General features: G+C 46.5%; 1 protein-coding gene across 1 annotated transcript in view; it reads right to left on the bottom strand.

Moving 5' to 3' along the window:
* Window positions 1–16,048, bottom strand: part of sorl1 (sortilin-related receptor, L(DLR class) A repeats containing) — a 137,569-nt gene that overhangs the window by 74,250 nt on the left and 47,271 nt on the right. The window contains exons 5-6 of the mRNA XM_075474219.1: window positions 14,380–14,447; window positions 9,443–9,623 (exon numbers count right to left, since the gene is read on the bottom strand). Coding sequence (XP_075330334.1) covers window positions 9,443–9,623; window positions 14,380–14,447 — 249 coding nt within the window. The remainder of the gene's footprint in view (window positions 1–9,442; window positions 9,624–14,379; window positions 14,448–16,048) is intronic.

Genomic DNA, 16,048 nt, shown 5'->3' on the forward strand with positions numbered 1-16,048 from the left:
GGTTTTCTGGTCGGTTTACTTTGTTAGTCAATGGGGAAAATTGTATTTCTACTATGTAGTTTCACATTTTTCCACTGAAACCACCCATTCTACTTGAATGGCAACCCATTCCACACTAAGCTCATGTTCCCTAAAACTGATCCCCTGTAAACGCTCAAATCCCTAAAATGCAGTGCTTGCCTTTGGTTTGAAATGAACTGATCCTGGGTGGCAGACATACAGAAAGGCTTTAGTTTAGAATGAAATAAGGCAGTCTGCACAAAATGCTACAGTATAACCAGAAAAGTCAAGGAACTATTCCCAGAAAACTAGCTAAGTGACGCAAGACATTCATGCCTCTGTGACAAAGTCGTAATTCAAAGGGTGTGTTGATGCAGCAAAAGTTTCCAGTTCATCACACTAATATACAGTACATACAACACCCACTGCAAACAACCTCTCAAGAGAGGCGTGCAGTGTCGTAACAGCTGGACGTGCCTGTAAAACATGGAGCCGAAGACATCCTGATTACAGGCATTCTGATCAGACGCCTCAGACACATCACCTGGGTCTTATTAAATGAAGGAGCAGCTGGAGCTTTCTCAAAGTGTCTGGGTTCCTTATAGCATCTGGAGGGGTGACAGCACATACCCTATAGGGGGTACCCTACTCTTGTGATGCATCTACACATGGGCTAACTCCGAGCATATATGAATGCTATGAATCTCCACAGTTGGATCTGTACTGTGCCTTGTGGCCCGAAACATTGATCAATAAATTTGGATACTTATGGAGCCAGGGTGTGTAACACGTTTTTGTTATTTTTCAAAGAGGTCCAACAAAGTGCCTAACCAGGTGTCTCATTCACACACTCACATTCATGCATGATCACACTCACATAGCAAGGAGACCAATCCCTGTTGCCAACTATGTCCCAGATTATGGTGTGTAACCCTGAAGTGTGCTAATATGCTGTAGCTACTGTGTTGGCTCAGTGTAGAGAAAGTGAGGACATAAGCATAAGTCAAACTTCAGGAGGATAGCTGTGTGAACAACTGTAGCGACCCACTCTCATTTAGGTTTTACACCACTGTCCTTCCCTAAGTCCAGTCACAGGGAGAGCCGCTACCGAGCTAATGTGTCAGTAAACCAAAAATAGTTGAAAAAGACAAATATCCTCCTCAAGGTGGGCTCAGTGGTAACTGTAGAGCTCCCATATAGTCAGAATCTACACTCTAACATTTACATTGTAAGGTGCCACCTGCTCAAACATGAGGCCAATCTCTGACCAATGCCACAGTACTTAGCATCAATGTGAACCATACACAGTTTACTCCAGGATAAACATGAACCTCTCCAGCTGTCTGGTGCATACATATTTCCTTGGATTTCAGGCGCAGTAAACAGCCACAAGATGATATCCGTGAATTCCTGTTCAGGCTTTTCCAACTGGGTAACTGTATGGCCAAATACACAAATGTTCCTGAGAAGACCGGTGTTTCTCAGTGCAAACGTATCCTTTTTTACAAGAGATAAAGTCTTATGACACAGTATGTTCACTAACAAATGACCAACCTACACTTTTTAATGAGATAATATTATTCAGCTGCACAGTGGTTATACCACTCTGTCTATTCCTGCTAAATCTTTTTCCAATCTGTAAAAAGCACATTTTTTTTCTTTTAAAAGGAAATAAGAATAAACTGGAAGTAAAAAGGGAGGGGTTAGCGATCACAGTCCCTTACAGAAACGATTGCCTTTCTACTGACACCATCCAATTCATATCAGGAAATACACTACTTCTGCTGGAGGTGTGGGAAAATGAAGCTATAAACAACACCGAGGGAGGACACTGCCAGGAATTTTCAAGAGTCTGCAGTATTTACTAAACTCAAGAATTCTGAGGAAGTGCAAGTAAGCAACAGCTTCAGAGACTGCTATAAAACAAGCAGGGCTTTGATGAGAGGAATCAATCTTCCTCCCATCTCCACTTCCTGTTTTTCTCTCTCTGTCCAATCTTTGGACTAAATGAGAGGGGCCGTGGAGACCAGATAACTAAGCTTCATCAACATTCTCATTACATCTGCTAAGCCGGTTATCTTCAAGGGTTCTCCTTAATGTCAACTAAGGCTGAGGTCTTTAAGATCTGACAGGCACTCCATTCCTCAGGGTGACTATTGTTAGAGAAAACTCGCTACTTCTGGCTTTTCATTTCGCTACAACGCTTGGTACTGCCAAAGGTACTTGTGATATTCCATTAGTGATATTCTAATCCTTTTAGGGAAAGTGACTAGAATAGAAGAATCATTCTTCTTACAGCTGATGAGCAATGAAGAACAGAAAGATAGTGGTCTTTATCTGATGCATGCCAGCCTCGGGCGCTGAGGCCTGGACCGGTCTGCCTGACTGCCGGTCAGAGACGGGCCTCCAACAGAGAGGACGTCACAGACAAGTTATCACACAAGTCAGACTTCTGTAGTTATTGCTGAGACAGCTGTATGTGTGAGTGTAAGTTCGTTATTTGTTTCTCTGTTTCTGTTTTTTTCAAGCAGTAAAATGCCTGTAACAGACATGTATGTGTTAATCATACAGCAAGACTTACCAACAGCTAGCCAGAATCCTTAACTCACACTCCATTCATCTCGATCAAGATTCCCCGGGGGTCCAGGTGAGCACCTACATGACCCATCCGAGTGCAAAACTGTAACAACCCAGCAGGCAAAGATCAAACTGAAAGAGTTGAACATCTTTGTCCTTAATAGTTATCTGGGACTTTGCTTTTTGTCCAATTAGAGCCAGCACTCCTACATATAATCAGATACATGCATGTTAGCTCTCAGCTGGAGCTACTGTGGAGAAAAAGGAAGTTAATCATCTCCCATGGGTTCCAACTGAAACAACAACAGTTTCACAATAAGCACAGTAAACAGGCATTTCAGCACTGCTTGATTATGGAAGCTGGTTTGAAACGATAGTAACCGTTTTTACTGGATCCTTGTACCTGCCTCACATGCTTTTCACCAGGAGGCGGTACAATAATCACCACGTATAAACTGGGGTCCATTTCTCACATACTTTTAGGCAAAGTTTCAAGACGTTAGGCATGAAATCCAAAGCCAGACACATGTTTGCACATGCAGTATGTAATCCAAGTGAAGTGAAATTAAAACAAAAAATGATTGAAAACATTATGGAAGTTGTGTGTTCATATAAATTTACATTCTTAATATATATGTATGTATGTATGTATATGTATGTATGTATACCTGCTGACACCAAAAAAAGGACTAAGCTCCTGACGGAGGTAAGTGACAGATTTCTGGGCACAGATCAGAGTTGGGCTATTATAGAAATATTGAAAGTTACTAATATCACTTGAAGTACCAATAAATCCTTTATTAAAAAATGGAAAGAATACAATACCAAAATAAACTTGACAAGAAAGGGTAGACCATCAAAAGCCACCAGTCAAACAAGAGGAGCATTGATCTGATGTAAGAAAGATGGCTTAAGATGCCCTGTAGGAGCTCCAAAGCTTCTCCAAAGGACCCATTTCAGCTGTGCACCCCACAAAGAGTGACCAGACAAAAAGGGAATAAGCTTTGGTGTTACACTGTTGAGGCTCTATCTGAAGTGATAAGGAACAGAAATGTAAACCCAACCAGAACATTATAGGTTCCCTCCATGCTGCCAAATCAGCTGACCAACTACAGCAGGGGTCCGCAACCCGGCTCTGGAGCCACAAGTGGCTCCTTCATCCCTCTGCTGCGGCTCCCTGTGGTTTTGGCTTATTTTAGTTCCTTAGTTTTTTAAATTCAATTCTAAATGTGAAGATTCTGGTGATCTTGTCAAATTAAAATAAAATGCGTTTAATTTTCTGTCGCTCCAAATATGCGTCACAACCGCCGATGTGCGACACCCTCCGGCACGCCATTTATTCACCTTTTCGACCTCTGGGCAAATATATATTTGATATTGTTCAGTGAAATAAACCTTCTTTTATTCAGGTTGAAAGCTGACTGCACACTCCAGTAAAAGGATGACAGAGAAGCAGGAGCAGCATTTCAAGCAGACAGAGGATTTCAGTTTCAGAAATATGCGGACTCAGTGACACTTTGAGTATTTTGTCTGAATGTAACCTTCAACCCAGAGTTCAAAATGCTTTTGGTGCATTAAAATAAAATGTTGTTTTCCCTGTAGCAGTTCATGGATTTTGCAACTGCAACACACTATAGTTGTTTTATACATAGCATAAAGGTAGATGAGGAAACGGGTCCAAATGGCTCTGAGTGTTTAAGCTTGCCAACCCCTGATCTGAGGCTGTTCTGGAAAGTCTGCCATGAGAACGTCAGCAATAGATCCTCTGTGGTTTGCGCTGGGCCGGCCATCAGATCCTATAATATTGCTTTCTGGGGAGTTTGGAGGTGAACACATCCGACTCTTGACAGCACTGCTGTCTTTTTTGGAAAGGCTGCAACTGCACCAGAAGACATTTGTCATCTTGGAGGCAGGCTTGTGTAGCCTGACTACGTCATACTCACGATTCTAGTCAGAATGTGAGTCTGATACCGCTCAATAGAGATTTGGGTATGGGGCGTGTTTCAACCGAACCAGGAGAAAAAATGCCTCTTCGCTCAATTGGACAGACCTACAACCAATCAGAGCAACGTAGTATGTGACGTAGATTAAGCAACACACACTTGTTGTAGGAAGGACGGCAAAAACATCTTTTCTATCGATAAAAACCTTTATCACGTTCCTCTGTTCGTCTTTCAAAATGAATGCAATGTGGAGATCCTGTAGAACAGACTCGATGGCAGAATCTACACACCCTAGCTCTCCAGCGGCAGCCGTGTTCAGCTCTTTAGTGACGTAGTCGATAATGTCCCTGTTGATCATCTGTCCATCATCGTATAAAGCCCGCCCTGGCAATCTGATTGGTCCGACCAATTCTTGGTCGGGCATAATGATTTCCCAACTGAGCAGAGCCAGACCGAACTTCCCGACCAAATCTTTTATGGGCGGGGCTAAGTTCGGCTGGCACCCAGGCTAAGGCTTGTGTGCCTGGTGTGCAAAATTGACGAAGTAGGTGGAAAGTGTCAAAGCAACTAGCAAGTGAATGGCAGAAAGCATGTTTTCCCAGCAGAAGAATGCATTGTAACAAGTTAAGAAGTGTTACTTCCTCTTCCTCCCGGGGTTATGGCTGATCAATATGCGTCCGGCTGACTGAATACCCTTCTTATTTTACATAATGAATAACAATTAATACAAAAAATGTTTTTTTTCCAAGTTGAACTGATGCCAACGGAGTGTTGGAGGTTAACCTCTGAGCCTTACCGGACCATCGAAGAACTGGGAATTAGCATTCCTCACTTCTCACCACGCAAGCCGCAGTGAATTATGAAAGCCATTCGCACTATATGCATCTACACCAACACATGACAAGTGCAGAAGATTTGCAAAATACAAATAATAACAGAAATATAGTTCAGCCACACAATGGTTCTGTAGAAGGCAATGCACAGATATCCAATCATTGTTGGAAGAGTTCATGTTACTCTTTGCTTGCCTTGCCCAGTTAAAGTCCAGCTGGATCCACTGATTGAGTGTGAACCCTCTGATATAAAGTTAACTCTTCAGACCCTTACAGCCAACCTTTCCACTTAATCAAGTTTTTACAAAACACTGTAGCTGCAGGCAGCAGTGAGCCCACAGCGGAGGGGACATGTGCCAGAGGCCAGCAAATCTGTCCCAGGCCTCAAAAATCTGTCCCAGGCCAGCAAATCTGTAGCCTGACTACGTCATACTCACGATTCTAGTCAGAATGTGAGTCTGATACCGCTCAATAGAGATTTGAGTATGGGGCGTGTTTCAACCGAACCAGGAGAAAAAATGCCTCTTCGCTCAATTGGACAGACCTACAACCAATCAGAGCAACGTAGTATGTGACGTAGATTAAGCAACATACACTTGTTGTAGGAAGGACGGCAAAAACATCTTTTCTATCGATAAAAGCCTTTATCGCGTTCCTCTGTTCGTCTTTCAAAATGAATGCAATGTGGAGATCCTGTAGAACAGAGTCGATGGCAGAATCTACACACCCTAGCTCTCCAGCGGCAGCCATGTTTGTTTCAAACGAAGTCAAACCAAGCGCTCTTTAGTGACGTAGTCGATAATGTCCCTGTTGATCATCTGTCCATCATCGTATAAAGCCGGCCCTGTCAATCTGATTGGGTCGACCAATTCTTGGTCGGGCATAATGATTTCCCAACTGAGCAGAGCCAGACCCAACTTCCCGACCAAAAATTTTATGGGCGGGGCTAAGTTCGGCTGGCACCCAGGCTAGCAAATCTGTCCGAGGCCTCCAAATCTGTCCCAGGCCTCCAAATCTGTCCAAGGCCTCCACCTGCCTAACCAAGGCTTCCACCTGCCTAACAAAGGCCTCCACCTGCCTAACCAAGGCTTCCACCTGCCTAACCAAGGCTTCCACCTGCCTAACAAAGGCCTCCACCTGCCTAACAAAGACCTCCACCTGCCTAACCAAGGCTTCCACCTGCCTAACAAAGGCCTCCACCTGCCTAACCAAGGCTTCCACCTGCCTAACAAAGGCCTCCACCTGCCTAACAAAGACCTCCACCTGCCTAACCAAGGCTTCCACCTGCCTAACAAAGGCCTCCACCTGCCTAACCAAGGCTTCCACCTGCCTAACAAAGGCCTCCACCTGCCTAACAAAGGCCTCCACCTGCCTAACCAAGGCTTCCACCTGCCTAACAAAGGCCTCCACCTGCCTAACCAAGGCTTCCACCTGCCTAACAAAGGCCTCCACCTGCCTAACCAAGGCTTCCACCTGACTAACAAAGGCCTCCACCTGCCTAACCAAGGCTTCCACCTGACTAACAAAGGCCTCCACCTGCCTAACCAAGGCTTCCACCTGCCTAACCAAGGCTTCCACCTGCCTAACAAAGGCCTCCACCTGCCTAACCAAGGCTTCCACCTGCCTCACAAAGGCCTCCACCTGCCTAACCAAGGCTTCCACCTGCCTAACAAAGGCCTCCACCTGCCTAACCAAGACCTCCACCTGCCTAACCAAGGCTTCCACCTGCCTAACCAAGGATTCCACCTGCCTAACCAAGGCCTCCACCTGCCTAACAAAGGCCTCCACCTGCCTAACCAAGGCTTCCACCTGCCTAACAAAGGCCTCCACCTGCCTAACCAAGACCTCCACCTGCCTAACCAAGGCCTCCACCTGCCTAACAAAGGCCTCCACCTGCCTAACCAAGGCCTCCACCTGCCTAACCAAGACCTCCACCTGCCTAACCAAGGCCTCCACCTGCCTAACAAAGGCCTCCACCTGCCTAACCAAGGCTTTCACCTGCCTAACAAAGGCCTCCACCTGCCTAACCAAGGCCTCCACCTGCCTAACAAAGACCTCCACCTGCCTAACAAAGGCCTCCACCTGCCTAACAAAGACCTCCACCTGCCTAACCAAGGCCTCCACCTGCCTAACCAAGACCTCCACCTGCCTAACCAAGACCTCCACCTGCCTAACCAAGACTTCCACCTGCCTAACAAAGGCCTCCACCTGCCTAACCAAGGCCTCCACCTGCCTAACCAAGGCTTCCACCTGCCTAACAAAGGCCTCCACCTGCCTAACAAAGGCCTCCACCTGCCTAACCAAGACCTCCACCTGCCTAACAAAGGCCTCCACCTGCCTAACAAAGGCCTCCACCTGCCTAACAAAGGCTTCCACCTGCCTAACAAAGGCCTCCACCTGCCTAACAAAGGCCTCCACCTGCCTAACCAAGGCTTCCACCTGCCTAACAAAGGCCTCCACCTGCCTAACCAAGACCTCCACTTGCCTAACCAAGGCCTCCACCTGCCTAACAAAGGCCTCCACCTGCCTAACCAAGACCTCCACCTGCCTAACAAAGGCCTCCACCTGCCTAACCAAGGCTTCCACCTGCCTAACAAAGGCCTCCACCTGCCTAACCAAGGCTTCCACCTGCCTAACAAAGGCCTCCACCTGCCTAACCAAGACCTCCACCTGCCTAACAAAGGCCTCCACCTGCCTAACCAAGACCTCCACCTGCCTAACAAAGGCCTCCACCTGCCTAACCAAGGCTTCCACCTGCCTAACAAAGGCCTCCACCTACCTAACAAAGGCCTCCACCTGCCTAACCAAGACCTCCACCTGCCTAACCAAGACCTCCACCTACCTAACAAAGGCCTCCACCTGCCTAACCAAGACCTCCACCTGCCTAACAAAGGCCTCCACCTGCCTAACCAAGACCTCCACCTGCCTAACAAAGGCCTCCACCTACCTAACAAAGGCCTCCACCTGCCTAACCAAGACCTCCACCTACCTAACAAAGGCCTCCACCTGCCTAACCAAGACCTCCACCTGCCTAACCAAGACCTCCACCTGCCTAACAAAGGCCTCCACCTGCCTAACCAAGGCCTCCACCTGCCTAACAAAGACCTCCACCTGCCTAACAAAGGCCTCCACCTGCCTAACAAAGGCCTCCACCTGCCTAACCAAGGCTTTCACCTGCCTAACAAAGGCCTCCACCTGCCTAACCAAGGCCTCCACCTGCCTAACAAAGACCTCCACCTGCCTAACCAAGACCTCCACCTGCCTAACCAAGACCTCCACCTGCCTAACCAAGGCTTCCACCTGCCTAACCAAGACCTCCACCTGCCTAACCAAGACCTCCACCTGCCTAACAAAGACCTCCACCTGCCTAACAAAGGCCTCCACCTGCCTCACAAAGGCCTCCACCTGCCTAACCAAGGCTTCTACCTGAATATGAATATACATATTCTATGTATATTCTATGTTTTTTCAACTCAGAGTTAGCTGAACCTAACTTGAAGCCTTGAAGGAGGGAGAAGCAGTTAGTCTGGTTCTTTCTAAACTGTATGTACAAATCAGCTAACACTTTTAAAACTGCATTCAGTCTGTTTGTCTAAAAATGTTTAACAACTGGTCAAATGATTGTTGGAGTTGGAGAATTAAAGGGAGGTTTCAAAACTGCAACCAGAGTTGAGATAAAATACCAAGAATACATGTTATTTTCGGATGGAAATGAAAGATGTCCAAATAACACATCAGGTTGCAGATCACGGTACTAAAAAGATGAGGCAAAACCAACCAATGAAGGGCCTATGTGCTGCACATGTCTACACTGTGCTGGGATTAATGGTATTTATGTCATCTCAAGTATGTCAAAACTTTCTAATCAACTGTGACTAGAACTGTTATTAGAGCTGTCATCTAACAATCAGCCCAAAATGTTATATTCACTTTACAATGGCTCAGAACTGAGAAAAGGTTTTTCCCAGACTTACACCTGGAATATTGACAAGCCAAATAATACTCAGCTCATTTCACAAGAATGAACCTGAATGAAGGCCATCATCGTTATCAGATCAAACTATTGCACATGCCTTTTCTCCCTCTTACCCGTGTTGTGGTGGCAAACATGTACTTGTCTCGGAGCTGGAAGCTGTCCACCTTTTCCAAGATCACTTTGCGGTTCCGTTCGCTCTGAAAGAAGTCCGTGCTGCTGAGTATGGTGGAAACGCCCTGAGGTTCGTGCCTCTGGACCAGCACTGTAGTGGGGGGATCGTAAGGTTCCACACCCCTGATATGGTAGAGAAAGAAGCAGGTGGATTGGGAGGGCAGTGAGGTTTACAAAGGAAAGGTTGTGAGAGCAGCAGCAGGTGAGGAAAGATAAAGATGGGACAATATTAGAGCATGTTAGATGTTTCTGAAATAACACTATTACATTACACAGAAAATGAGTTCAGAACACATGCGGTTCATTCCAAATGAACCAATTCCATCCATCCCTCCATCCATTTTTTATACCTGCTTAATCCTGGAGCCTATCCCAGCTGTCATTGGGTGAGAGGCAGGGAACACCTGGACAGGTCAGTCACACAGAGACGAACGAGACACAAAACCACGCACGCTCACACTCACTCCTAGGGTCAATTCAGAGTCACTAATTAACCTGACATGCATGTTTTTGGTGGTGGGAGGAAGCCGGAGTACCCGGGGAGGACATGCAGACTCCACAAAGAGAGAACCAGCAAACAGGCCCCATATGAACCACTTTTTTCATTTCCTATTTCACCAACATGTTTGTCTGAAGCTAAGTTTATGATAATTACAAGCAATAATTAATATGCTTTGAGTTGACAGACTGGCAGACGCTCTGTGAGCCGTATGGAGAAGACACTGATGGGCTCACAGAGTGTGTAACGGACAATAGCCGCAATCGGACAGAGCAGTTCTAAGATCGGTCCACCTGGAATTCCGTTCCCCAGCGGAACTGTTTCAGTTTGCATTCCCACATGAGTCGGGACTGATGCGGTGCAGCCGTCTGCGACAGCGACATGTTACTTTAGCGCCACATTCAACAAGAAAACAGAACAAAACAAAACCCGGTAAAAGTAAGGAGAGAAGAAAAAACACCACCAAGAAGCTAACATGGAGAGCGGGGAGGCCACCGTGTTCATGGTCTGCATGATGGTGATATCAATCATGGACAATCAGATGGGGCGTCTAACATGGAGGCTGGAAGAGCTCACAGAGAGAGTCAGGAGACGAAGGATGGAGCGCAGGCCATACTTCTTGGTTTCATGAAGGAAGGAGAGCAGAGCGCCGCAGACAAAGGAGACCACGTGGAGGTTTAACTTATTAAACACGCCAAGGTTGTGCCCGTGTCGTATGAGGAAACATTTCAGCCTGACAACATGGCAAGGGGCGGAGCTACCAAATACCAAACACCTCCGTCAGATGTGTTCCTATAGAACCCAGAACAGACCCAGCTGAGGAGAAGGAGCTGAAATGGTTCCAGGAACTGAGGGAGATGGTCCCGAGTTCCTGTATGTCCGAATGTGGGAAAAAACGGCCCCGTTCCTGAAAAGGTTTTAGGAACTGCAGAAGGTTCCTACAGTCCAAATGCGGCTCATGTTGACACCATTGTCCCACCAGAGACTGTCCTTTGTTCCCCAAATAAAAAGATAATCAAAATCATCCTCAACAACAAGAAGAGGGCTTTCACAGCTGGCAACAGGGAAGAGGTGCGAACAATCCAGAGGGAGCTGAAGGTGAAGATCAAGGAGGCCAAACAGAAGTACAGGAGGAAGAACAACATGAGGGAGGTCTGGAGTGGAATGAGGACCATCACTGGCTTCAGACCAACCAGCAATAGAGGAGCTGGGGGCAGCATGGAACAGGCAAACGAGATGAATCTGTTTTTTAACAGATTTGACAAGGTGGCCCCGGCTCGTCGCCCCATGGGTTCCTCTGCTGCATGGCTGCAGTTGGAGCCCACTCCACTCTCTCTCTCTCTCTCTCTCTCTCTTCACCCTGTATACCTCGGACTTCAGCTACTGCACAGAGACCTGCCACCTTCATAAGTTTTCTGATGACTCTGCAGTACTGGGATGTATCAGCAACGGTGATGAGACTGAATACAGGGGTCTGGTGGACAACTTTGTCATGTGGTGTGAGCAGAACCATCTGCAGCTCAACGTGGCAAAGACCAAGGAACTGGTGGTGGACCTGAGGAAGAGCAGGGCCCCAGTGACCCTGTCTCTATCTGCGGGGTCAACGTGGACCCTGTGGAGGAATAGAAGGACCTAGGGGTGTACTTGGACTGGACTGGACTAAAAATACCGACGCCCTCTACAGGAAGGGCCAGAGCCGTCTCTATTTTCTGAGGCGGCTGAGGTCCTTCAGGTCCTATTGAATGAAGGGGGTTCACTGCTTCTTATCATCTGCCTTCCAAATCAGAGTTTTGAGAGGCAAACAGACGGAGCAGTGTCTCAGCTGGACTCTGCCTCTGTGGCATTCTTTCAAAGGTCCCTGTTCAACGGATGGACACTGTCTGGACTGTGAGGGCCTGGAGTGCCGTTAGCAGCCCGTCTCTGCTCCTTCCTTTGGATTAATCACTGCTCCTTGTTCAGACTTCAGTCCTCCCTTGTTTGGCAGCATGCTCTGCTGATTTTACAGGTATTTCAGTTTGAGCATCATTAAATGGAATTCAGTAGAAATTATTATTTTAAACTAAACTGACAAAAATGTAGAAATTCATCTATTCAAGCCTTTTATATACAATAAAACAAAGATATATTATTTAGCATGACATTTCTGAGATGAATTCAGTGTATAAATAACAAAAAATCCTTAAGTTAAGATTATTACTTGGAAGATAGAAACATCTAACTAATTCAAATTCCTTCCAAACTAAACTACTGTATACATCCTATTTGACCAAACTAACTAAAAAAGATCAAACACAGACTTGGAGTCCCTGTTTCTACATCTTTTTTCTAGTCTTCTTGTGTGTTCTTGTGCGTTTTAGTTTACTTTCTGTTCCTGCTTGTCTCATTAATCAGTTCTTCTTGGGATGTGAGCTCACATCACTTTCTATGCAACATTTGGATCATTTTCTGTAATCCATATGGAAAAGGAGATTGGACTTCTCAGTGAGAGGGTTTTGCCTCTCGGTCTGTCTCCTAGCTACAAGATCACAGGATTAGGAGTTGGAAGGGTGGGGAAGACCAATCAGTTTACCTTCCCTGTTCCTTCTCCCTGTAGTCCGACCGTCAGCTTTGAGTTTCCATGGCTTTCAGCCCCGTAAGACTGATGTAAAGCACAAAAGTAGCAGCCTCTGCTAAAGCCATAACAAACTGGATTAGACCAAAATTGGATGGAGCCACGGGGGAGGAAGAGTTGAGGATCAATCCCTATTTGCACTCCCTTTGTGCTCAGATCATTTGCAGTTTCTCTTGAGTGGTTTTACAGTGTAGCTTTAACAGACTTTATTGGATCTTCATTGTTCACTGATGAATGCATAAATGGTTGAAAAAAAATCTGATGTAAAGTCTATAATCTATGGAAACATAGTGAAGGATGACAAAAAAGATTTGGGCTGGAAAGTAGAAGTGATATTAGTATTCAGTTCAGGTGCCCTTCGTTTGATCATGATGTAGTGAGCGGGACCTTGGTTAGGAGTGCAGGTGGGTTTGTGCATTTACACCATTCATGTTATCTTGATAATAGACTTTCAACCTGCGTTTGTTATTTTTTACTAGTGTCTGGCAATGGATCCAACAGATCAAAGTAATACCGTCTGCCTCGTCTGTCAACAGGCTTTTCTGCCTGGATGGAAGGATGAGGCATCAATCTGCGAGGGGAGGAAGCAGTCCAAAAACATTTTGGGCCCAGACAAACCAATGAGGCTTTAAGGAAATAATGCTGGCATTGTTTGACTGATTTGCTGCCTTGTGTCACCTACAGCTCTGTCTGTCAGTGGGGTCACATGGCACTGTAAAGAATCAGATTAAGGGCTAAATTACAATAAGACTGAGTTATTAAGTTCATGTATACACCTTAGTTTGACTAAAAATTGAATCGGATCGGGTTACTCGTGGTCGGATTAAGACCCCGAGATAACTGGGTTGAAAGTCACTCTAAACCTGCTTGTAGGCGCTGAAGCACGTGGTGAATTAGACTTTGCGTTCTGCGCATGCTAAAGAGCCACTGAGAGTCACTCAGTGGCTCTACATGACGAGATTAATTCGGTTATAGCTATAGTTGGGTTCTGCTCTATCTGAGCAAGGGTAACATGCACTTATTATATATACTCTTATTGTAATTAAGCCCTTAATCCGATTTTTACAGTGCCATGTAACCCCACTGTCTGTCTCACCACAGGCTTAGACTGTACCAGCAAAGCTCCAAGTGTGAAAACCTTTTTATAGGAGTAACGACAAATGCTGGTTTATTGGCCATCTGGAGTAACCTTCCTTTGTTCAGCCTTTACAGGGCCAACAAATCAAAGGATTAAGAAGAAATATGAGATAACGATTAATGAGCCAAGGGTTAAAGCATCCTTAGCCAAAATTTCATTCAACACTTTTAAGAAATTCTTTTGAATTATTTGAGGTATTTAACATTTAATACAATCTAATTTAAGTCCAATGAGACACGGGCATTTGCATAGTTGTTTGTATGAATCACTCTGATACTGACAGATAAGGAGACCAGCTTCATAAGAAATCTTTATTTTGTGCTTTTAATTTTAAGGTGAAATTAATTTAAAATCATTTATGAATATATATATAAATAATTTCCATGGCTGGATATTAAAGAAATAATTTGCCATTTTCACCGCCTCATATTTAACATCTAGCAAACATAGCACACTCTTTATGCAGAGACTGAGCAAAATAAAGCAGGATTTCCTTCTTTCATGTGACCTGAAAGCTGACTAAACTGGAAGGTTGACTTTATTTCTTATGGTGCACCAGTGAATGCAGAAAACACATCCACACTTCAATGCAAGGTTTACTTGTCGTGAGCTGAGACAGCCGCTGTCTTACCAAAAGTAGGTCTTCACATGCTCTTGGATCAACACCCACGTCTCCCCAAAGTCGTCAGATTTCCACAGCTACAGAGGCAGGCGGGGAGAGAGGGTATGAAGAGACAGGGGGGCAGGAGGACAGGGAGAAGAGAGGAAGAGAAAGAAGAAGAGGGGGATGGTGCACTGTAAATATGTAGGTCAAGCTCATTCCTGTGTTTTGGCTCTGACACATTTGACAAGGAGAACACTGGAAAGACGCTACTGTGCTGGAACTAATGACAGGGAAACTTAAAGTAACCTCTATGCAAGGCCCTATGCTACCAATAAGCTCTGCCCTTGGTTACAATTTATCAAATACAAGACACTTCATCAGAAAAAAGGGATGACTATTAAACAAACATTCAGGCATCAAAGCATTCTTTTTGAAGTTGTTTGTATGTTTATCACAAAGAAAGCATCTGTATGTAAAAAAAAAAAAAAAGCAGCTAGTTTGCTGTCCAATATCTAAAAGTTACTGAACATCAAATGAACGGTGCAGTTTTCATGCTGTATCTCAACACATGTTTTTATAAACCCAATTAACCAAGAAGTAGCCATGCTGTGTAAAATGTCGAAAACAGAAAGCAACGATTTGCTTATCCATCCATTTCCCATACCCGCCTAATGCAACTGTGGGTCGCAGGGGGCTGGAAAACTATCCCAGCTGGGACTGTGTGAGAGGCAGGGGACACCTGGGCAGGTGGGCTGGAGTCTATCCCAGCTGGGACTGTGTGAGAGGCAGGGGACACCTGGGCAGGTGGGCTGGAGTCTATCCCAGCTGTGAGAGGCAGGGGACACCTGGACAGGTGGGCTGGAGTCTATCCCAGCTGTGAGAGGCAGGGGACACCTGGGCAGGTGGGCTGGAGTCTATCCCAGCTGGGACTGTGTGAGAGGCAGGGGACACCTGGGCATGTGGGCTGGAGTCTATCCCAGCTGTGAGAGGCAGGGGACACCTGGACAGGTGGGCAGGAGTCTATCCCAGCTGGGACTGTGTGAGAGGCAGGGGACACCTGGGCAGGTGGGCTGGAGTCTATCCCAGCTGGGACTGTGTGAGAGGCAGGGGACACCTGGGCAGGTGGGCTGGAGTCTATCCCAGCTGTGAGAGGCAGGGGACACCTGGGCAGGTGGGCTGGAGTCTATCCCAGCTGTGAGAGGCAGGGGACACCTGGACAGGTGGGCAGGAGTCTATCCCAGCTGGGACTGTGTGAGAGGCAGGGGACACCTGGGCAGGTGGGCTGGAGTCTATCCCAGCTGGGACTGTGTGAGAGGCAGGGGACACCTGGGCAGGTGGGCTGGAGTCTATCCCAGCTGTGAGAGGCAGGGGACACCTGGGCAGGTGGGCTGGAGTCTATCCCAGCTGTGAGAGGCAGGGGACACCTGGACAGGTGGGCTGGAGTCTATCCCAGCTGTGAGAGGCAGGGGACACCTGGGCAGGTGGGCTGGAGTCTATCCCAGCTGTGAGAGGCAGGGGACACCTGGACAGGTGGGCTGGAGTCTATCCCAGCTGTGAGAGGCAGGGGACACCTGGGCAGGTGGGCTGGAGTCTATCCCAGCTGGGACTGTGTGAGAGGCAGGGGACACCTGGGCATGTGGGCTGGAGTCTATCCCAGCTGTGAGAGACAGGGGACACCTGGACAGGTGGGCAGGAG

This window comes from Odontesthes bonariensis, chromosome 9 (genome assembly GCF_027942865.1).
Source record: "Odontesthes bonariensis isolate fOdoBon6 chromosome 9, fOdoBon6.hap1, whole genome shotgun sequence".
NCBI lineage: Eukaryota > Metazoa > Chordata > Actinopteri > Atheriniformes > Atherinopsidae > Odontesthes > Odontesthes bonariensis.